Raw genomic sequence first — 24,763 nt, 5'->3', positions numbered from 1 at the left:
TGTCTTGTGCTTCTCATTGCTGGTGTTAGATGAACTGTTACCATTAAGTATACAATTCTTGGTATTTGTGTTCAATGTTGTTTCCTGGAATATTCCAAAACTCCCCTTATTTAATTGTACTTCATAGGTATAGTGATTCAGCAAGCAGTGTGATTCAGAGAGTGATAAACGCCCCCTGACTTTGTGTTGGAGCCAAAACCTACACTCTGAGACAGGAAGCAGCCAATTAGACAAAGGGAGTGTACTATGACCCCGGATTTCTCTGTGATGTCATACATTCAGGCTTTCAATACAACAAAGCACATCTATTCTTTGGGGTTCACAGGGACTCTGGGTTTTCCCTATATTGACTCATTGTTTTTATTTTTTACCCTCCTAATTTCAAGTGGGGTATTTGTCAAGATTACAAATGAATAAACAATAAATCTCTACTGTTATTTTGTAATAAACCCAGTGTCATCCACCAGTTGACTCTCTATCTGTTGAATTAGCCCAGGGAAGAGGTTAGTCAAAACCTGATATATTAGCCCACGGGGACAAGGTTAGTCAAAACCTGATGAATTAGCCCTGGGACGAGGTTAGTCAAAACCTGATGAATTAGCCCTGGGAAGAGGTTAGTCAAAACCTGTTGAATTAGCCCTGGGACGAGGTTAGTCAAAACCTGTTGAATTAGCCCTGGGACGAGGTTAGTCAAAACCTGTTGAATTAGCCCAGGGAAGAGGTTAGTCAAAACCTGATGAATTAGCCCTGGGACGAGGTTAGTCAAAACCTGATGAATTAGCCCTGGGACGAGGTTAGTCAAAACCTGTTGAATTAGCCCTGGGACGAGGTTAGTCAAAACCTGTTGAATTAGCCCTGGGAAGAGGTTAGTCAAAACCTGTTGAATTAGCCCTGGGACGAGGTTAGTCAAAACCTGATGAATTAGCCCTGGGACGAGGTTAGTCAAAACCTGTTGAATTAGCCCAGGGAAGAGGTTAGTCAAAACCTGTTGAATTAGCCCTGGGAAGAGGTTAGTCAAAACCTGTTGAATTAGCCCGGGGACGAGGTTAGTCAAAACCTGTTGAATTAGCCCTGGGACGAGGTTAGTCAAAACCTGATGAATTAGCCCAGGGAAGAGGTTAGTCAAAACCTGTTGAATTAGCCCTGGGACGAGGTTAGTCAAAACCTGATGAATTAGCCCAGGAAAGAGGTTAGTCAAAACCTGATGAATTAGCCCGGGGACGAGGTTAGTCAAAACCTGATGAATTAGCCCGGGGACGAGGTTAGTCAAAACCTGTTGAATTAGCCCTGGGACGAGGTTAGTCAAAACCTGATGAATTAGCCCTGGGACGAGGTTAGTCAAAACCTGATGAATTAGCCCTGGGACGAGGTTAGTCAAAACCTGATGAATTAGCCCTGGGACGAGGTTAGTCAAAACCTGATGAATTAGCCCTGGGACGAGGTTAGTCAAAACCTGATGAATTAGCCCTGGGACGAGGTTAGTCAAAACCTGATGAATTAGCCCTGGGACGAGGTTAGTCAAAACCTGTTGAATTAGCCCTGGGAAGAGGTTAGTTAAAATCTGTTGAATTAGCCCAGGGAAGAGGTTAGTCAAAACCTGATGAAATAGCCCAGGGACGAGGTTAGTCAAAACCTGTTGAATTAGCCCTGGGAAGAGGTTAGTCAAAACCTGTTGAATTAGCCCAGGGACGAGGTTAGTCAAAACCTGATATATTAGCCCACGGGGACAAGGTTAGTCAAAACCTGTTGAATTAGCCCTGGGACGAGGTTAGTCAAAACCTGATGAATTAGCCCTGGGACGAGGTTAGTCAAAACCTGTTGAATTAGCCCGGGGACGAGGTTAGTCAAAACCTGTTGAATTAGCCCTGGGACGAGGTTAGTCAAAACCTGTTGAATTAGTCCGGGGACGAGGTTAGTCAAAACCTGTTGAATTAGCCCAGGGAAGAGGTTAATCAAAACCTGTTGAATTAGCCCACGGGGACGAGGTTAGTCAAAACCTGATGAATTAGCCCAGGGAAGAGGTTAGTCAAAACCTGTTGAATTAGCCCTGGGACGAGGTTAGTCAAAACCTGTTGAATTAGCCCACGGGGACGAGGTTAGTCAAAACCTGTTGAATTAGCCCTGGGACGAGGTTAGTCAAAACCTGTTGAATTAGCCCACGGGGACGAGATTATTCAAAACCTGTTGAATTAGCCCTGGGAGGAGGTTAGTCAAAACCTGTTGAATTAGCCCTGGGAGGAGGTTAGTCAAAACCTGATGAATTAGCCCTGGGAGGAGGTTAGTCAAAACCTGTTGAATTAGCCCTGGGACGAGGTTAGTCAAAACCTGTTGAATTAGCCCTGGGAGGAGGTTTGTCAAAACCTGTTGAATTAGCCCGGGGAAGAGGTTAGTCAAAACCTGTTGAATTAGCCCAGGGAAGAGGTTAGTCAAAACCTGTTGAATTAGCCCGGGGAAGAGGCTAGTCAAAACCTGTTGAATTAGCCCAGGGAAGAGGTTAGTCAAAACCTGTTGAATTAGCCCAGGGAAGAGGTTAGTCAAAACCTGTTGAATTAGCCCAGGGAAGAGGTTAGTCAAAACCTGTTGAATTAGCCCACGGGACGAGGTTAGTCAAAACCTGATGAATTAGCCCTGGGAGGAGGTTAGTCAAAACCTGTTGAATTAGCCCGGGGAAGAGGCTAGTCAAAACCTGTTGAATTAGCCCATGGGGACGAGGTTAGTCAAAACCTGTTGAATTAGCCCTGGGGCGAGGTTAGTCAAAACCTGATGAATTAGCCCGGGGAAGAGGTTAGTCAAAACCTGATATATTAGCCCATGGGGACGAGGTTAGTCAAAACCTGATGAATTAGCCCTGGGTTGAGGTTAGTCAAAACCTGTTGAATTAGCCCTGGGGCGAGGTTAGTCAAAACCTGTTGAATTAGCCCGGGGACGAGGTTAGTCAAAACCTGTTGAATTAGCCCAGGGACGAGGTTAGTCAAAACCTGATGAATTAGCCCAGGGAAGAGGTTAGTCAAAACCTGATGAATTAGCCCAGGGAAGAGGTTAGTCAAAACCTGTTGAATTAGCCCAGGGAAGAGGTTAGTCAAAACCTGATGAATTAGCCCTGGGACGAGGTTAGTCAAAACCTGTTGAATTAGCCCAGGGAAGAGATTAGTCAAAACCTGATGAATTAGCCCTGGGACGAGGTTAGTCAAAACCTGTTGAATTAGCCCGTGGAAGAGGCTAGTCAAAACCTGTTGAATTAGCCCGGGGAAGAGGCTAGTCAAAACCTGTTGAATTAGCCCGGGGAAGAGGCTAGTCAAAACCTGTTGAATTAGCCCGGGGAAGAGGCTAGTCAAAACCTGTTGAATTAGCCCGGGGAAGAGGCTAGTCAAAACCTGTTGAATTAGCCCGGGGAAGAGGTTAGTCAAAACCATATAAAAAAACATCCACTTACAGGACCTTGTAAAAGTATTGAAACCCCTTGGATTTCTTCATATTTTATTGTATTACAAAGAGGGATTAAATTTGATTGAATTATATTTTTTGTCAACAATCTACATAAAATACTGTAATGTCAAAGTGGAAGAAAAATCTGGCCCATGTTGACTCCCACAGTCCCACAGTGTCAAGTTGGCTGGATGTCCTTTGGGTGGTGGACCATTCTTGATACACACGGTAAACTGTTGAGCATGACAAACCCAGCAGCGGTACAGTTCTTGACACAAACCGGTGCGCCTGGCACCTACTACCATACCCCGTTCAAAGGCAATCCGTGTGTCAATTGTGATAAGGCTGAAAAATCCTTCTTTAATTAACCTGTCTCCTCCCCTGCATCTATACTGTTTGAAGTAGATTTAACAGGTGACATCAGTAAGTGATCATAGCTTTCACCTGGATTCACCTGGTCAGTCTGTGTCATGGAAAGAGCAGGTGTTGTTATTGTTTTGTATAATCAGTGTAAAGTTGTTATAAAAAGTATTCATCCTCTTTGTTTAGGCAAGCCTAAATTAGTTCAGGAGTAAAATTCGGATTAACAAATCACATAATAAGTTACATGGACTCAGTCTGTGTGAAATAATAGGCATTTATATGATTTTCTTATGACTACCCCTTCCTCTGTCCACCATACATACAACATCTGTAAGGTCACTCAGTCAAGTAGTGAATTTCAAGCACAGATTCAACTACAAAGACCAGGGAGCTTTTCGAAAGCCTCATAAAGAAGGACAGTGATTGGTAGATGGGTAACAATAACAAATCAGACATTGAATATCTCTTTAAACATTGTCAAGTTAATAATTATGCTGTGGATGATGTATTAACCACCTAGACACATTGAAGATACAGTCCTCCTTCTGAACTGAGCTGCAGGACAGAAAGGAAACTGCTCAGTGATGTTACCATGAGGTCATTGGTCATTTTAAAAGAGCTACAGAGTTTAATGTCTGTGACGGGAGAGAACTGAGGATGGATCAACAACATTGTAGTGACTCCACAATAATGTCCTAAATGACAGATTGAAAAGAATACAAATATACTGAATAAAAATACTCCAAAACATGCATCTTGTATGCAACTAAAGTACTACTGCAAAAAAAAACACAGCAAAGGAATACACTTTTTGGGCTAAATGCAAAGCCGTATGTTCGGGGCAAATCCAACACAACACTGAGTAACTGATTCTCTTCATTTTCAAGCATGGTGTTGGCTGCATCATGGTGTGGGTATGCTTGACATCGACAATACTTACATCTGCTTGATAATTGCTGGCTAGCCATGATCCCCAACATCTTGACAGAGCTTCAAGAATTTTGAAAAGAATAATGTGCAAATATTGCACAATCCAGGAGTGTAAAGCTCTAAGAGACTTACCCAAGAAGACTCACAGCTGTAATCAATGCAAAAGGTGTTTCTAATGTCTTGACTTAGGGAGCTGAACACTTAAGCAATGACTGTATTTTTGTTATTTAATTTATATATTTTATACATTTTTATTACACTTTGACATTACAGAGTATTTTGTGTAGATTGTAAAAAAACAAAATACAATTAAATACATTTTAATCCCACTTTGGAATACAATAAAATATTAAGAAATCCAAGGGGTCTGAATGCTTTTGCAAGGCCCTGTTAGTCCTTGGGGCAATTATACAACTCATTATCATTATTTGTTCTGTTGGTTCATTTCCCACTTAACATCTCTGATGAAATGTTTGTCTAGTGGAGAGTGCAGACAGAGAAACATCTTCAGACCCCTTTCCTTTGTTACCGATGTTTCCATCCACACAGAGAGAGTTAATATGACATAGGTTAAGCCTTAGTTTCCTTTGTTACCGATGTTTCCATCCACACAGAGAGAGTTAATATGACATAGGTTAAGCCTTAGTTTCCTTTGTTACCGATGTTTCCATCCACACAGAGAGAGTTAATAGGTTAAGCCTTAGTCTCCATGTTTATTTATGATGGGTATGAAAGGAAGCAGAGACATATTCAAAAGGAAATGGCTCCTCTTTAGCCTCCCGGATGCAGACTGACGGCATTACAGACCACAGGAAGTGTGTGTGTGAGCAAAGACGTGAACCGAAGAGTCTAACTGTGATGCCTGCGCTGATCAGCAGACAACTGTATAATGTATGGTGGTGGTTTGGTTTAACTGTGATGCCTGCGCTGATCAGCAGACAACTGTAGAATGTATGTGTGGTGGTTTGTCAAGGGTTTGTGTGTGTGTATCTGTGTGTGTATCTGCGTGTGTATCTGTGTGTGTGTGTGTGTATCTGTGTGTGTGTGTGTGTGTGTGTGTGTGTGTGTGTGTGTGTGTGTGTGTGTGTGTGTGTGTGTGTGTGTGTGTGTGTGTGTGTGTGTGTGTGTGTGTGTGTGTGTGTGTGTGTGTGTGTCACTACTGTGTTTGAAGTGTCTGCATCCAGCCCCGTTGTCAACTTTGCTGAGTGTCATGTGACCTGGTGGTAAGAACAGGAACAACAGAGAAAACGGATGTTCTCAGTAGGGGTTCTCCTGGGGTGTGAGAGTGACGGGACACAGCACAACATCAGCAAAGTTTAGGGCAGTGTACCATTATCATTATTCTATTCCTACCATGATTTAGCTACCTTTAAGTTATGTCTGTGAAATAACAGAACCAAGTGCTTTCTAGCACACATTACTTCTGCATTGCGGCGTACACAATACATGACTCAGTATCCTCACCATTTGCCCTGGTGATTCCTGAACTGTTGCACAGTGTATCCAAACTCCTCTACAGCAGGTCCAGAAAATACCTTGGCTCCAGCAGTTCCCACATTAAAGGATAAGGACCCGGGGATGCTCCAACCTGCAGAGAGAGAGACCATCTTAAATAACAGACTCTCCTCCACATTACATGCTGCAGACAGCCAGAGTTCAGGGTTGGGTAAATCAGTAAGATAAATTGAATAACTTAAGCCTACACACTTTCATCACCTGTGATATGAGATATGAAGTGCTCAGCTTTTATGTGTGTTTGTGTGTGTGTGTGGGGCTGCGTAAGTGTGTGGGTGACTGTGTGTGTGTGTGTGTGTGTGTGTCCTTGTTCCCAGGGTCCTGCAGTAGTACACAAATAACAACGACAACAACAACAACGCATACTGTATAGTACTATGCAAAGTCAGGTCTTATTACAGTAAGGTGTCAGAGGGATCGAATGGCAGACACATACAAACACATCCATCAAGACATAACAGCTTTTACGCATTCACAGTGAGACATGAAGATAGTATTCTTCCACCCTGTTAACTTCAGGTGTGAATATAATGACAAAGATAATAATAATCAACTTCATGTTTAGACAACCTAGATCACAATTCATACAGCAGCCCGAAGCTCAAATGTGATACTGCACATGTGCTAATTGTCCTATTGTAAAGCGAAGTAAGAATTTCAGATGCCTTAAATTTCCCGATAGCACTGAGGATGGTGTATCTAGAGACTGGGGGAATCTGGCCGTGGGTGACTGTGTCAGTGATCACCTATCTGGACAAGTCGCAGCATGACAATGTGTACAGATTACTGGTCTGAGGAGCAGACATGTCGGCGCAGTGGCAGGTCATAAGGAAAACACAGTATTTACAGGGGCCTACTGAGATGAGTGTGAGTGTTTATCAAACCACTACTTAGGCCTCCAAAGACAACAAAACAACACTCATGTCACGACACCATCCATCACAATAACAGAAACAACACAGAGAGACACTGAGGAACGCTAGAAACACTGGCAAAGTCCTTTTATTTTCTTAATGTCACTGACTTCGCTGATAGCTTCTTTAATCAGAGAAAGGTTTTACTTACTATGACTGTGATATGTGGTTGTCTTACCGAGGTGCCTTAAGATTAAAGAACTAACTGTAAGTCGCTTTGTGGTCTATCCTGGCTAAATCAAATGAATTACGATGAATGACGATGACGATGCTCTGGATAAGAGCGTCTGCTAAATGACTAAAATGTAAAATGTTAAATCTTCAGAACTGAACCAGCACAGAAATAATTAATGGGTTAGGATTTAGCCTTGCCCAATAAAGCATTTTTTAAAATCTACTCTTCACATACGCTGTGGGAGCCAATATAAATCGATTTAATAGACATTGTTCCGAACAAGGTGTATGAGCATTTTATACTGCAGACCAACAAAGAGCATTTTGCTAAGTAGGGTGGTGACACCAGAATCAAGTTCACATACTATAACAAGACCCAACCCAACACAGGCCAGGTGGACTTTACACTTCAAACAAATAGAGAAATGAGGCTCACACTTCCATAACTGTAGCATTTTGCTCCATACTACTTCACGGCTCAGATACTATAGGGAGAGGGATACTATTATCAAATTGTAATAACACTGTAAATAACTCCACAAACATTATGAACACCTGCTCTTTCCATGACATAGACTGACCAGGTGAATCCAGGTGAAAGCTATGATCCCTTATTGATGTCACCTGTTAAATCCACTTCAATCAGTGTAGATAAAGGGGAGGAGACAGGTTAAAGAAGGATTTTTAAGCCTTGAGACAATTGAGACATGGATTGTGTATGTCCGCCAATCAGAGGGTGAATGGGCAAGACAAAAGATTGAAGTGCCTTTGAACGGGGTATGGTAGTAGGTGCCAGGCGCACCGGTTTGTGTCAAGAACTGCAACGCTGCTGGGTTTTTCCACACTCAACAGTTTCCTGTGTGATGGTCCACCACCCAAAGGACATCCAGCCAACTTGACACAACTGTGGGAAGCATTGGAGTCAAAGTGGCCCAGCATCCCTGTGGAACACGTTCAACACCTTGTGGAGTCCATGCCCCGACGAGCTGAGGCTGTTCTGAGGTGTTTATGTATGTTAACATTATGGAAACTTCATCCTACACTATGACGATAGGATCAGATTCAAAAGTACAACTGAACTATTCCCTGGTGCTGTATTGGAATTGTTAACAGAATGTAAATACATACATGCCCACACAGCCCACACCAATGTATTAGTCATTCACAACTTCCTGTGTTTCAGGCTATTCCCTATATAGTGCACTACTTTTGACCAGGCTATTCCCTATATAGTGCACAACATTTGACCAGGCTATTCCCTATATAGTGCACAACATTTGACCAGGCTATTCCCTATATAGTGCACTACTTTTGACCAGGCTATTCCCTATATAGTGCACTACTTTTGACCAGGCTATTCCCTATATAGTGCACTACTTTTGACCAGGCTATTCCCTATATAGTGCATTACTTTTGACCTGAGCCCTATGGCCCCTAGGGTGCCATTTGAGATGCAGTCTTATCAACCTGTTAGAGAAGTGGTAGATAGATAACTCAGAACAGGATGTATGTGATTGTCCTCCTATTTGTCACACCTATGAGTTGTGATCACACTGCTGGGTCTATAGCCATATTAACATATGTTTTAAGCTAAGTAGCACCTGCCTGAAGAGTCCCTGAGAGTGAGATACTGTACAGCATCAACACCAATGAATAGATCCTTAGACACTTGTCAACACACAGTGACATACATGGCCCTGACAGTTCACCTTGGGTGTTCATCTACTCCAACAAAAACGGTTTGAATAATGACAGTGGTTGTTACTGACACACTATGTGAGATATGAGTGAGAAATGTTTCGACTCTTGGCCAAAATCGTCAACGACCACTCACATGCCTCGTCAATGTGTTCCCCGACTGTCACCGTGGAAACAGGGATTCCGGGACGGGCAGTGGCAGAGGCACAAAGAGGACCTTTAACTGAAGTGAACCGATACAGTGTGAGAGAGAGGGAGAGAGTGAGGTATACAGTGTGACAGAGAGGGAGAGAGTGAGGTATACAGTGTGAGAGAGAGGGAGAGAGTGAGGTATACAGTGTGACAGAGAGGGAGAGAGTGAGGTATACAGTGTGAGAGAGAGGGAGAGAGTGAGGTATACAGTGTGACAGAGAGGGAGAGAGTGAGGTATACAGTGTGACAGAGAGGGAGAGAGTGAGGTATACAGTGTGAGAGAGAGGGAGAGAGTGAGGTATACAGTGTGACAGAGAGGGAGAGAGTGAGGTATACAGTGTGACAGAGAGGGAGAGAGTGAGGTATACAGTGTGAGAGAGAGGGAGAGAGTGAGGTATACAGTGTGACAGAGAGGGAGAGAGTGAGGTACACAGTGTGACAGAGAGGGAGAGAGTGAGGTATACAGTGTGACAGAGAGGGAGAGAGTGAGGTATACAGTGTGACAGAGAGGGAGAGAGTGAGGTATACAGTGTGACAGAGAGGGAGAGAGTGAGGTATACAGTGTGAGAGAGAGGGAGAGAGTGAGGTATACAGTGTGACAGAGAGGGAGAGAGTGAGGTACACAGTGTGACAGAGAGGGAGAGAGTGAGGTATACAGTGTGACAGAGAGGGAGAGAGTGAGGTATACAGTGTGACAGAGAGGGAGAGAGTGAGGTATACAGTGTGACAGAGAGGGAGAGAGTGAGGTACACAGTGTGACAGAGAGTGAGAGAGTGAGGTACACAGTGTGACAGAGAGGGAGAGAGTGAGGTACACAGTGTGACAGAGAGGGAGAGAGTGAGGTACACAGTGTGACAGAGAGGGAGAGAGTGAGGTATACAGTGAGACAGAGAGGGAGAGAGTGAGGTATACAGTGTGACAGAGAGGGAGAGAGTGAGGTATACAGTGAGACAGAGAGGGAGAGAGTGAGGTATACAGTGTGAGAGAGAGGTAGAGAGTGAGGTATACAGTGAGACAGAGAGGGAGAGAGTGAGGTATACAGTGTGAGAGAGAGGTAGAGAGTGAGGTATACAGAGGTAGAAGGAGAGTGAGGTATAGCAGCGATAACAAAAAGGAAAAAAGGAGTCACAGAGAGACAGACAGAGAAAGATAGATAGATAGATAGATAGATAGATAGATAGATAGATAGATAGATAGATAGATAGATAGATAGATAGATAGATAGATAGATAGATAGATAGATAGATAGATAGATAGATAGATAGATAGATAGATAGATAGATAGATAGAGACAGACAGACAGACAGACAGACAGACAGACAGACAGACAGACAGACAGACAGACAGACAGACAGACAGACAGACAGACAGACAGACAGACAGTATGGGAGCGATAGAGAGAGAAAGAGAGAGAGAGAAAGAGAGACAGACAGACAGACAGTATGGGTGTGATAGAGAGAGAAAGAGAGAGACAGACAGACAGACAGACAGACAGACAGACAGACAGACAGACAGACAGACAGACAGACAGACAGACAGACAGAGAGAGAGAGAGACAGAGAGACAGACAGTACGGGTGTGATAGAGAGATGCAGGGAGAGACAGACAGACAGACAGACAGACAGACAGACAGACAGACAGACAGACAGACAGACAGACAGACAGACAGACAGACAGACAGACAGACAGACAGTACAGGTGTGATAGAGAGATGCAGAAAGAGAAAGAGAGACAGACAGAGGGACAGTATGGGTGTGACAGACAGACAGACAGACAGACAGACAGACAGACAGACAGACAGACAGACAGACAGACAGACAGACAGTACAGGTGTGATAGAGAGATGCAGAAAGAGAAAGAGAGACAGACAGAGGGACAGTATGGGTGTGACAGACAGACAGACAGACAGACAGACAGACAGACAGACAGACAGACAGACAGACAGACAGACAGACAGACAGACAGACAGACAGACAGACAGACAGACAGACAGACAGACAGACAGACAGACAGTATGGGAGCGATAGAGAGAGAAAGAGAGAGAGAAAGAGAGACAGACAGACAGTATGGGTGTGATAGAGAGAGAAAGAGAGAGACAGACAGACAGACAGACAGACAGACAGACAGACAGACAGACAGACAGACAGACAGACAGACAGCATGGGTGTGATAGAGAGATGCAAAGAGAGAGAGAGAGAGAGAGAGAGAGAGAGAGAGAGAGCGAGAGAGAGACAGGGTGAGAGAGAAATACAAAAAGAGACTGTCCCCACTGGCCCTGTGTAAACCTTGCTGATTCTATCCCAATGTGGTTCCAGTCGGCTGGATGCTTTGTGTGCAGCAAGCTGGATAACCCACTGCTCTGTGACTGACTGACTGACTGACTGACTGAGCACCTCAATGGACACCGGCTGGGCAGCGGGGGCTCCGGTGAATCCATGTCTATTGGGAGTTCTTCCTGGTCAAGTCAGCTGGTCAGGACAAAATCTAGTCCCTGACCCAATCTATGCCGTCTTTTCACCTTCACTAACATCTCAAACAACAACCTATCATATGACCTGATAGCAAACATAGCTTGTTTTGACTGTGAGACCTGTAGTCAGCTGCTCTCTGAGGGAACACTAAGAGGAATCATGAAGCCATATGTTACGTAAACTCACTTCACAACTAGCTTGAAATGTCACTAATGGAGCTATCGAATTGGATCCATTTTCTATAGTTCAACCGGTTTGTAAGTTGTCAAGCACGCGGTTACGTGTGTTGGCGAGGTAGAGGAACCTGATTCAAGTCAGAGGCAGGTTCAGGGAGGTAGCACTATAAGCTAAGATAGCACACGGTAATAAATACATCAATAAATATTACACTCCTAGAAATAAGGGTCCCTTTTGTGTTCCAGGTAGAACCCTCTGTAGAAAGGGTTCTGCATGGAACCCAAAAGGATTCTATCTGGAACCAAAAGGGGTTCTTCAAAGGATTCTCCTATGGGGACAGCCGAATAACCCTTTTTGGTTGTAGCTAGCACCTTTTTTTCAGAGTGTAATAGTAACTATGGTTTAACAACTATGCTTTGCATCTCTTCAGGCAAGAGTCTAATATACCGTGGGTGACTGCGGTGTTTAGACCGTTGTAGCAGCGTGTTCATCCACACACCTCTACAAAGCTCTGCCAGAGAATAAGGTGCATGTGCTCCCCCTTGGCACAGCCCATTGTAACCTCATCAAGATGATATTAGAGCCTGGCTGGCATGAATGATTTTCATTGCTTCAGGAAACAGAATATCACATGGGGGATGTAAACACAGCTCTGACCTGACAACACATACAAATATACAATAGAACCTGACCTAACCTGCTTTCCCAACACAGACTGTAGAAAACGTGCTCTTTCTAGCAGATAAATGGTCAGAAATAAAATAAATAATCCAATGTACTCCAAATACAGTATTTGATTCCTGATATCCATGATAATGAAGATATTTTACTACCCTTCCAGCTTCATCTATACTGACATGATGTTTTCAAAGACATGGAAGGCAGACGTAATTCAGAATGTCACTGACAGATTGAAACAACATTGTCTTGTGGCCAGTTATCTCAGAGGAGCCATTCAACACTGTTACACTTTCCACAGAGGGCCTAGTTGCCTAATATGAAGTCAATGGCTCATAGTGTTGATTAGTAAGTAGATCACGCACTTGGGATATCTGTGGCACTTGACGCTCGCTCCATGCAAAATAACGTTTTATAATCTCATACGGAATGTGCAAAAAAGTACTTACATTGGATGAAAATCAGCGTTAAAACAGTCCTCTTTGGATTAAACTCCATTGTTGCAAGAGTAAAAAGTAGGTGATGAAAGCGGGCGCCTCTTCGAGTCCCGGTTCGTAAGTTCAGCGGACTTCTCAAGGTTGGTAAAATTCAGGACCGGGCGCTCCGGACTGTAGATACTGAGGACAGATAGGGAGTGGGTGTACCTACGTCACAGCGCACTACCTGGCCCAGTTGCAGTGCTCTTCCGAGGAGCGAGGCTATAGCTCAATGATTGCGACATCTGGTTGGTTTTGACCTTGCAAGGAAATACACTGTACTGTAGTGTTATCGTCTCAAATATGTTCGTGCTGCGACAGTTCAATTATTACACAACATTGGCTGACTTGCAGGAGTTCTGTAATTAAAATATATATTTTCCGTGCATTGTAGTTACTTCCTTTTCAATGTATCTTCCCCATTGTTCATGTATACACATGCAGGACTAACATAATCCACGTTGATTTTTAACATGAGCTTTTATATGGAGAGAATGCCACCAACTTCACCAAGCCCATTTTAATATCCTTAATATTGACTTGTCTGAGTGAAAAGGCGCCTATGACGTAATTCTCTTCAATCCAGTATAGCCTAAAGCAGGAGCATCAACAAGATCCAACCGCTGGCCGACTTGTTCTTGAACAGATGGTCGGTCAGGAACAATTTGTAGACTGCAAATTGAACTCAAGAATCCCAAATATATATAATATTTGACTAAAATGTAATCATTTCAAACCTTGTTTGTATTTGTATATGATTTGTATAAAATTAAGGGGGGGGGGGCTAATGGGGGAAGCCTGGCCTAGAGTGTAATAGGCTGTGGATACAATTGAGCAACAGATCCCCTTCTCATTTTGTGGACTGTGGCTGATGATGACATGATGACTGGATAACACCACTGCACCTTTACAGTCACACTAGGGGAGGTGGGGAGGTATGAGTGAACTACTATGTCTGGAACCATTTACTGTTATCTACACAGACAGGAAGTGGCACTTTATCTTCTTTATACTCATCCATTCAAGATAACACAGTTCTGTACACTCAACAATACAGTGATAAACCAAATGCTATGAATGGTGACCCATGACTCATTATGTTGTAGTAACTTGTCTGATGTAGTATTGACATTACGTCTGTGTCCATACAAATGTTAACTGTATATGTTTCCAGGGAATGATATACTGCATTTCAGTTTGACAGATGACTCTTGGGACTATTTGTTACCGACACACCCACCCCTGCCTGACCCCAGTCCCTTATAGTTACATCCCTGAAGATTACACACACACACCATTTCCTATAAAGCTCTCTCTAAAAGTCTACAACTATTCGGTCAGGTAGTAGATCCACATTTTAATATTTCTCCCAACCTGTTTGGACAGACAGCGTGGTGAAGAAGGCGTCTCTTCAACCTCAGAAGGTGTTTGGACACCTACAACACCCAATGTCACAGGAAGGCCAAAAAGATCATCAAGGACAACAATCACCCGAGCCACTGCCTGTTCGCCCCGCTACCATCCAGAAGGCGAGGTCAGTACAGGTGCATCAAAGCTGGGACCGAGAGACTGAAAAACAGCTTCTATCTCAAGGCCATCAGACTGTTAAACAGCCATCAATAACACAGTGAGGCTGCTGCCTACATACAGACTTGAAATCATTGGCCACTCTAATAAATGGATCACTAGTCACTTTATTATTGCCACTTAACCACAACATTTCAAATGTCATATTATGTGTTGTAATGATGTGCAAATGGTTAAAGTACAAAAGGAAAAAATAAATATACATAAATATGGGTTGTATTTACAATGGTGTTTGTTCTTCACTGGTTGAACTTTTCTTGTGGCAACAGGTCACAAATCTTGCTGCTGTGATGGCACACTGTGTTATTTCACCCAGTAGATATGGGAGTTTATCAAAATCTCTCTCTCTCTCTCTCTCTAATGGCTTTATTGGCATGGGAAACATGTTTAAATTGAGAAAGCAAGTAAAATAGACAATAAACAAAAGGGAAAAGAACTATGAAATCTCTCTCTCTCTGTGTCTCTCTCTCACACACACACACACACACACACACACACACACACACACACACACACACACACACCACAGATTCCCAATGATATCCATGGGTTTAACATTAGCATTGTCATGAATCATTAACCCAAACTGTAGGTGTGCGTCTTTCTGCATGTCTTCCTGCCTGTCTATGTTCATGTTTTGTGTTATTGTTCTGTAGGCACAGACACCTACAAAGAAAGGCAGATACCAGATGCAGAATCATACTGGAAGCTGTCTTACCCCTTTTCTCTCAGCTCTCAGTCAGAAACAATGAACCCCGTCTGTGTAATGGGGTCAGTATGCCTGCAGGGCCCAGACTGCCCACTGACTGAACAGGATCCAGATGAAAGGATCAACTAGTGTACAGTAATCCCAAACGCATGAGCAACCTATCTGCAGAAAAACAGCTCACCTGCTGCTTGCCCTGCAGAGGGAAAGAACTTATGACTTCCTAGCATTCAATTCTCACACACGCAATACCACAATACTTATCCAGTGCTATGGCCATTGATGTCCAACATGTATTAATTAAAAAAATAATATATATTTATTTTTTGGCATAAGATCCTTAACAGCTTGTGCAATGCTTTCAAATCTGTGCTGATCAGAGTACATACAGTATGACAAACCAGTGTATTAAACTAACAGTTCACAGCAGTGTGTATGACTGGAGTACATCAGTCTGAAGCAGTCTCTCTCTCTCTCTCTCTCTCTCTCTCTCTCTCTCTCTCTCTCTCTCTCTCTCTCTCTCTCTCTCTCTCTCTCTCTCTCTCTCTCTCTCTCTCTCTCTCTCTCTCTCTCTCTCTCTCTCTCTCTCTCTCTCTCTCTCTCTCTCTCTCTCTCTCTCTCTCTCTCTCTCTCTCACACCTGATACAACAAACAAAATCCTGTGACAGACTGTTAACACATGAACATAAATTATAATACATGTCAAGTTGTGTAGCTGGTCAGCACACAATATTTGGTTCTGGGTTCCAATTTAACTAATCAGTAATCAAATCTTCAAAGCCTTGATCAGCTGACTCTATCACTGCTGAGCTGTGACAAGCTCTCCAGAAGGGGACAGTATGGAGGATCACCGTGTTAAGGTTATCTTACACATTTTACAGATATTTATTCATTTATTACATGTGCTTTCAACAGTAATGTGTGAGCTGATGAGTGTCTCCTATATACAATAAAAAGTCACGGGTTACACCGGACTGCCTGTGCAAAATATGTAAATATGCATAGGAATGTAGGTATAGAGAAAGAGGAAACAATGCATAAATAAAACATTTCTACTCACAATCATGACAGTCGCTACCGCTCCGGCCATAACAGAGACTACAGGGCTTTAGGCATAACCTGGTGTTCATATGCATATCAGACCAAATCACCTACTGTGTGTAACATTCAATGGCCTAGTTTCCAGAGTTTGACCTTCTCTGAGACAAACATCTCTTTGTTTTGTGGCACTGACAGGTTTGAACATCAGGAATCAAGTTACACTCCGCTGAGATACTTTTTGGATTACTTTTTGTGACTGTAGGCTACCTCACGAAATCACTCTCGCCCCAAAACAAAAGACAGAAAAGAAAGAAAGATGAGTAAAAAAAATAACATCTTAGCGAATGGACGCAAAATGCATCGAGTTCCAAAACACATTTATCAAACATTTCAATTTTTATCAAAATATAAGACCAATATTTACATATTTTCATATTTTTTAAATAGTATTTTATTTAAAAAGACTAAATTTGTTTGTTTTATCTAATTCATACTATCGCCATACTATCCCCATACTATCATCAAATTATCCCCATACTTTCCCCATACTATCCCCATACTATCGCCATTCTATCCCCATACTATCTCCATACTATCATCATTCTATCATCAAATTATCCCCTTACTATCACCATACTATCACCATACTATCAACATACTATCACCATACTATCACCATACTATCAACATACTATCATAAGTAATACCTGAGAAATGTAGTAGCAAATGACTTATTTTATCTCTATTACTGATATATAGGGCCTTGGTGATACATGCTGGACTTAACTTGATCTTAAATTATAGGAATTATTGCAAATATAACTTTATGTACAAGCTTTACATTACATTTACAGGACAATCAAAGGTTTTCCTAATACTGTAAAGGAGAAATCTGTAAATTCTCTGCCCCTATGTGGTAACAAAATGAAACAAAAACTAGATTAAAACCGTTGTATTTATGTCAATAGAAAATGCATCTATTCCTCCTCTTCTTTTATACTGAATATATATTTGGGGAGGGTACATTTGCATAGACCCCTTCAATATTCAAGGGAACACTTTTGTTAAAAAAAACAACCTTTTTTACAGATTGCGCTTGTAAGACTAGAAAAACACTCGTGAAAATATCAGTGTTCCAAAAAGCAAACATTATGCTTAGAAGACGATGAATGTGTCAAAATATAGGTAATAACACGTATCAATATATACCAAACAAAAATAAATACAGTACATGGTATAGATTTACAGTATATTCGTAAAAAATATCAAAAACTATAACACAGAATTCTAATCCATTGCAGAGTGCCTTGGACATTTGGACAACTTTGGTGTAATGCCATAGTGTAATCTGAGGCGTTTTTAGTGTCATTGGGATGTTGACGCTGTAAGTGAACCTGAGAACGTTTTGTCCTGTTGTATAAAGCTGGTGTGGCTGCATATGATCAGGTCTGGGTCAGGGTGATATTTTCCTTACGGTCTTCTGATTTCCCTTCTAGCTTAGGTCTTTTAAGTCCAGGTCTTGGTACCCACATTGAATAGATGGAAGAACAAAGTGTACTGTACAAGTTCAATGTTTCCCCAGGCCTCTGTATCCACTGAACCAGACCAGGGTTTTAAGGCTGGTAGATGGGCCACATCACATTCAGGTGAATGGTTGTTGCATAGCCATAAATAGACTGACTTTTCTTCTGACCTGATGGTGTTCAGGTGAATTGGTTGATGGGGTATTTCCTATGGTATCTCCTCTGACAGACCTGAAGACAGACCTGAAGACAGACCTGAAGACAGACCTGAAGACAGACCTGAAGACAGACCTGAAGACAGACCTGAAGACAGACCTGAAGACAGACCTGAAGACAGACCTGAAGACAGACCTGAAGACAGACCTGAAGACAGACCTGAAGACAGACCTGAAGACAGTGGGGCACATCTGTATGGTGGTGGAAGGATTAATCCTTCATGTCCTTGTTCTCCATGTCCTCTATGGATTTTCTCTTGAAAAATCCAGCCTGGTGGAGCAGAGAAGACAACAGTGAACACAACATAATCCAGAATTCACATCCAAACTCAAGTCTGAAGTTTGAGTTCAAGTTGAATAGATTTAAAAGTGCATTTCACACATGATCACACCATGTTGAGCCTCTCTATAACACAAGCCTTGACCCTACTCTCCCAGGGTGTCTCAGGTAGAGTTGAGATATGCAAAAAACACATTTCCAATTCACACATGCATATAATACACACTTGTACACGTGTGAGATAGGCCAAATATAAGCACCCACCAAAGTATTATTATTATTATTAATAATAATAATTATTATTATTATTGTTCTATTTGGGAAGATAAAATGTATAATCGATTATAAGTTCCCTAACAGACACAAGCAGACAGAAGGTTGTGAACACACACATACCTTCCATAGAGCGAAGATGACCAGTGCCAGAATCAGCAGTCCTATTAGGATACTGACTATAATGATCCACAGTGGTATACCTCCCAAAGCCTCCTTAGAGACCTGGATCTTCACCTGGATGGAAACAACAGTGTTAAAACAAGCAAAGGACAAAAAGCAAACACATAAATGCTGCGTTTACACAGGCAGCCCAATTATTAGCAAAAAATCTCTTCTGATTGGTCTAAAGACCCATAATTGGGCAGAAAATCAAAATTGTGCTGCCTGTGTAAATGAAGCTGATCACATGAAAATGAATAGATAATTGCACTCACATCTCTGGCGTAATTGGTGGCACTCAACACGAAGAGATCAGTGTTCAGGTTCTCCAGAGTGGCATTAACAATCATATGAAGGCTGGAGAACTCTGCCTGTGGAACGAAGAGCAATTCAATTCATCACTCAATATACCAATACATTTGTCAATGAATAAATGTATCAATCAATCAATCAATCAATCAAAAACAATGAATGAATAAGTGACACTTCACTGTACTCACTTTAATAAAGGTGGGCTTCCACACCCTGAAGGTAACATTGACCTGACTGTTGTTGACATGAGGGATGGAGCAGATAAATGACTTACACGGGTGGTCCTTACAGCCCTGCAAAGGAGAGTACACATACATGACTTACACGGGTGGTCCTTACAGCCCTGCAAAGGAGAGTACACATACATGACTTACACGGGTGGTCCTTACAGCCCTGCAAAGGAGAGTACACACACTGTGAGACTCTCACACACTCACGTACACACACTCATACTCACACTCACACAGTAGTGTTGACTCACCACCAGGAAGACACTGAGGGTCTCTTTTTTAGGATTGATGGTGTGCGTGTTGTTGTTGTTGATCTTTAAAGGGTTAATCAGGTCCCTGACGTGACATCTCACATCCTGTGGGAGAGAGAAAAGATCCATCAATCAATTATCAATCAATCACATTTGGATCAACTTGATCCACACCACCACAGTTCTGCAGAGTGTTTGACTTCACAGTGTGATTGTCTGTTGACTGGTAGAGAACCATGTGCAGGGGATACTGGTAGACTGTCTACCTCTATGGTACAGTACACAGTAGAGAAGCCTTACCTGTGAGGAGGTGACATGTGTCAGGTATAGCAGGATGTTCTCTCTAGGTGATAGGTACGGGTACATCACCCTCAGCTTTAGAGGAGGAGTCTCCATATCCACATCCTTTTTAACCTGGAGACCAGAGAGAGAGACAGGAAGTCACAGGTCTTTCAGTCAAAATGTAACCACATGTTGGTTTTTTCGAGCTTTGGCAACTTAGAATAAGTGTCTTACTTTGGGTATATAATCAGTTAATTGCAGCCTACTCAAGTCACTTTTAATAGCTACTGTTTACGGTCCTCCTGGGCTGTATACTGAGTTCCCTGATTTCCTATTGGACCTCGTAGTCATGGCAGATAATATTCACATTTTTGGTAACTTCAATATTCACATGGAGAAGTCCACAGCCCTCAATGCTGCTGAATCAGCCTACTTTTCCAACCTGATTGAGGAGAGTAAAAATAATCAAACATTTATTTTTGATACAGTCGCAAAGGTAACTAAAAATAAGCATTCCCCAAGTGAGGATGGCCTTCAGTTCAGCAGTGATGAATTCATTTACTTTTTCGATCGTTCATGATAATTAGAAAGCAAATTCTTTGAATATCCATATTTCACCAAAACTCAGTTTTCCTGAGTCTGCACAGAACTGCCAAGACCAAGGATCAAAGGTTTTGTATCCTGTATCTCTCGTCACATTCATGAAAATAGTCATGGCCTCTAAACCTTCCAGCTGGCTACTGGACATGTTTCCAGCTAAACTACTGAAATAGCTACTTCCTGTACTTGGCCCTCCAATGTAGAACATAATAAACGGCTCCCTATCCTCTGAATGTGTACCAAACTCACTAAACGCGGCAGTAGTAAAGCCTCTCCTGAAAAAGCCGAACCTTGACCTGGATTTTTTTTTTTTACTCTCTGCCTATATTGAATCTCCCATTCTTCTATTATTGTTTTTTAAAAGTTGTTGCTCAGCAACTCACTGCCTTCCTGAAGATAAATAATGTATAAAAAATGCTCCAGTCTGGTTTTAGATTCCATCATAGTACTGAGACTGCACTTGTGAAGGTGGCAAATGACCTTTTAATGGTGTCAGACTAAGGCTCTGCATCAGTCCTTGTGCTCCTAGAACTTAGTGCCACTTTTCACACCATCGATCACCACATTCTTTTGGAAAGATTGGAAACCCAAATTGGTCTATACCAGGGGTTCTTAAACTTTTTCAGCCTGGGACCCAAATGAGAAATTCAGTGTTTTCCTGGGACCCAAGCTTAGAAAAACTATACATAAATATCGTACATTGATTGCCCTTATGCCTAAATCAAATGCAATATAGACAAAAATAAATAACAATGAAAAAAAATATCCATATAAATATCTATTAATGTCTATTTTCCCCCATTAAAAACACTTACATATCTGTCTAGGTTGGAACTGTTGCTGTTAAAATACAATAAATAATTTTCATTCTGAACTGGAATAAACGGACTGATCACATCACACAGATGTATAACAGAACACACACAGGCTTTTTGATAGTTCAACCCTAAGTAACAGTACAGATGAAAAATGATCAGGCCTACTGTACATGTTACTGTATAAATTATTGTTGAAAGAAAGTCAAGGTTGGAACTGTTGCTGTTAAGGATAGGGGGCAGTATTGAGAATTTTAAAAAAAAATATGTGCCCATTTTTAACTGCCTCCTACACCAACTCAGAAGCTAGGATATGCATATTATTAACAGAGTTGGATAGAAAACACTCTGAATTTTCTAAAACTGTTTGAATGGTGTCTGTAAGTATAACAAAACTCATTTGGCAGGCTTGCGTCCCACCTACTCAACAGCCAGTGTAATCCCGTGGCGCGATATTCAAATACCTCAAAAATGCAAAAACTTCAATTTTTCAAACATATGACTATTTTACACCATTTTAAAGACAAGACTCTCGTTAATCTAACCACACTGTCCGATTTCAAAAAGGCTTTACAACGAAAGCAAAACATTAGATTATGTCAGCAGAGTACCCAGCCAGAAATAATCAGACACCCATTTTTCAAGCTAGCATATAATGTCACATAAACCCAAACCACAGCTAAATGCAGCACTAACCATTGATGATCTTCATCAGATGACAACCCTAGGACATTATGTTATACAATACATGCATGTTTTGTTCAATCAAGTTCATATTTATATCAAAAACCAGCTTTTTACATTAGCATGTGACTAGCATGTGACTAGCATTCCCACCGAACACTGCCGGTGAATTTACTAAATTACTCACGATAAACGTTCACAAAAAACAACAATTATTTTAAGAATTATAGATACAGAACTCCTCTATGCACTCGCTATGTCCGATTTTAAAATAGCTTTTCGGTGAAAGCACATTTTGCAATATTCTCAGTAGATAGCCCGGCATCACAGGGCTAGCTATTTAGACACCCAGCAAGTTTAGCACTCACCAAAGTCAGATTTACTATAAGAAAAATGTTATTACCTTTGCTGTTCTTTGTCAGAATGCACTCCCAGGACTTCTACTTCAATAACAAATGTTGGTTTGGTCCCAAATAATCCATTGTTATATCCAAATAGCGGCGTTTTGTTCGTGCGTTCAAGACACTATCCGAAAGGGTAAATAAGGGTGACGAGCACGGCGCATTTCGTGACAAAATATTTCTAAATATTCCATTACCGTACTTCGAAGCATGTCAACCGCTGTTTAAAATCAATTTTTATGCAATTTTTCTCATAAAAAAGCGATAATATTCCGACCGGGAAAGCGTGTATACGTACAAAGAGAGAGAAAATAAAAACATCTCGTGCACGAGCCTGAGTCTCAGAGTACTCTGACCGGCCACTATCCAAACGCGATAATGTGTTTCAGCCTGGGACTGCCTCGATATCATTCAGCTTTTTCCCGGGCTCTGAGAGCCTATGGGAGCCGTAGGAAGTGTCACGTTACAGCAAAGATCCTCAGTCTTCAAAAAAAGAGCCAAGATGAACAACAACTTGTCAGACAGGCCACTTCCTGTTCAGAATCTTCTCAGGTTTTTGCCTGCCATATGAGTTCTGTTATACTCACAGACACCATTCAAACAGTTTTAGAAACTGTAGGGTGTTTTCTATCCAAAGCCAATAATTATATGCATATTCTAGTTACTGGGCAGGAGTAGTAACCAGATTAAATCGGGTATGTTTTTTATCCGGCCGTGTAAATACTGCCCCCTATCCCCAACAGGTTAAGGAGCTGTAAGAGGTTTTAAGAAAGGCTGGTCTACACAGACAAGTTCTTGCCTGGTTTAGATCTCATCTGTCAGTAAGATTTTAGTTCATCTTTGTGGATGGTTCGTCTTCTGACAAATCAATGGTAAGTTTTGGTGTTCCTCAAGGTTCTGTTTTAGGACCACTATTGTTTTCACTATATATTCTACCTCTTGGTGACTTTCCCTGCTATGCAGACGACACACAGCTGTACATTTTGATGAAACATGGTGAAGCCATGTTTCATCAAAATGGTGAAGGCTATGTTGAAGGCTATGTTTCAGACATAAGGAAGTGTGATGGCGGAAAATGTTTTCAAATCAAATCGTAATAATCACATGTGCCAAATACAACAGGTGTAGACCTTCTTTTTTTACCTTTATTTAACTAGGCAAGTCAGTTAAGAACAAATTCTTATTTTCAATGACAGTCTAGGAACAACTGCCTTGTTCAGGGGCAGAACGACAGATTTGTACCTTGTCAGCTCGGGGATTCGAACTTGCAACCTTTCGGTTACTAGTCCAACGCTAACCACTAGGCTACCCTGCCGCCCCACCTTACAGTGAAATGCTTACTTACAAGCCCCTAACAATGCAGTTTAAAAAATACGAATAAGAATAAGAAATAAAAGGAACAAGTAATTAAAGAGCAGCAGTAAAATAACAATAATGAGACTATATGCAGGGGGTACCAGTACAGAGTCAATGTGCGGGGGAACCTGTTAGTCGAGGTAATTGAGGTAATATGCCAGCTCCCCTCTTTCTACTGTGATTCTCTGCCTCTGACCCTATAGAGTACCACAGTATGAAACACAGCACTTATTTTAAGTGTTTCTAAAATCCCCTATGGGAAAAATGTATGGTGGAAAAAATGATTGGAACCATTTCCCTGTTTGACAGCTAGGTTTTATGGGTATTATGATGCCTCCACTGTGGGGCTCTATTACAGGGACTGAGTCACTGACTTGCTAGTGCTCTCCCATGCTTTCCCTAGGAGGGGTGAATCACATCTTGCCAGGCTCTTTTTTTTGCTATACTAGACTTGAGTGGGTTGAGTCACTGATGTTATGGGTGAGATCTTCGTGGGCAATACTCCGCCTTGTGGTAAGTTGGTGGTCTGTTGATATCCCTCTAGTGGTGTGGGGGCTGTGATTTGGCAAAGTGGGTGGGGTTATATCCTGCCTGGTTGGTATTCTCGGACGGGGTCACAGTGTCCCCCGACCCCCCCCCCCCCTGTCTCAGTCTCCAATATCTATGCTGCAATAGACGATGTGCCGGGGGGCTAGGGTCAGTCTGTCCTATCTGGTGAATTTCTTGTGTCTTATCTGGTGCCCTGTGTGATCTTCATTGTGCTCCCTCTAATTCTCCTAACTCTCTCTCTCTTCCCTTGGACCAGGCCTCAGGACTACCTGGCCTGACAACTCCTGGCTGTCCCCATCCCCAGTCCACCTGGTCATGCTGCTGATCCAGTTTCCGCTGTTCTGCCTGTGGTTATGGAAACCTGACCTGTTCACCGGACCTGCTGTTTCAACCCTCTCTCTCTCTACCACACCTGCTAGCCTTAATGGCCATGTACTCTTACCCTCTCCACCAGCCACCACTCAGAGCCTGGTTCCTCTCTA

The 24,763-nt window shown here is 42.2% G+C and overlaps 2 protein-coding genes across 3 annotated transcripts in view; both read right to left on the bottom strand.

The window, feature by feature from the left end:
* The window catches only part of LOC106568399 (integrin alpha-2), a 60,326-nt gene extending 46,796 nt beyond the window's left edge, over positions 1-13,530 (bottom strand). Inside the window, exons 1-2 of the mRNA XM_045692521.1 lie at positions 12,988-13,530; positions 6,184-6,307 (exon numbers count right to left, since the gene is read on the bottom strand). Coding sequence (XP_045548477.1) covers positions 6,184-6,307; positions 12,988-13,036 — 173 coding nt within the window. The 5' untranslated portion in view covers positions 13,037-13,530. The remainder of the gene's footprint in view (positions 1-6,183; positions 6,308-12,987) is intronic.
* Positions 13,531-15,603: 2,073 nt separating this feature from the next.
* LOC106568400 (integrin alpha-1) overlaps positions 15,604-24,763 on the bottom strand; it is a 94,831-nt gene continuing 85,671 nt past the window's right edge. For both annotated transcript variants that reach the window (XM_014138710.2, XM_014138709.2), the window contains exons 25-30: positions 19,895-20,008; positions 19,595-19,699; positions 19,302-19,406; positions 19,077-19,172; positions 18,763-18,876; positions 15,604-18,357 (exon numbers count right to left, since the gene is read on the bottom strand). In XM_014138710.2, coding sequence (XP_013994185.2) covers positions 18,298-18,357; positions 18,763-18,876; positions 19,077-19,172; positions 19,302-19,406; positions 19,595-19,699; positions 19,895-20,008 — 594 coding nt within the window. In that variant the 3' untranslated portion in view covers positions 15,604-18,297. The remainder of the gene's footprint in view (positions 18,358-18,762; positions 18,877-19,076; positions 19,173-19,301; positions 19,407-19,594; positions 19,700-19,894; positions 20,009-24,763) is intronic.

Source organism: Salmo salar, chromosome ssa13, assembly GCF_905237065.1.
Source record: "Salmo salar chromosome ssa13, Ssal_v3.1, whole genome shotgun sequence".
Classification (NCBI taxonomy): domain Eukaryota; kingdom Metazoa; phylum Chordata; class Actinopteri; order Salmoniformes; family Salmonidae; genus Salmo; species Salmo salar.
This window is presented reverse-complemented; position numbering and strand designations above follow the sequence as displayed.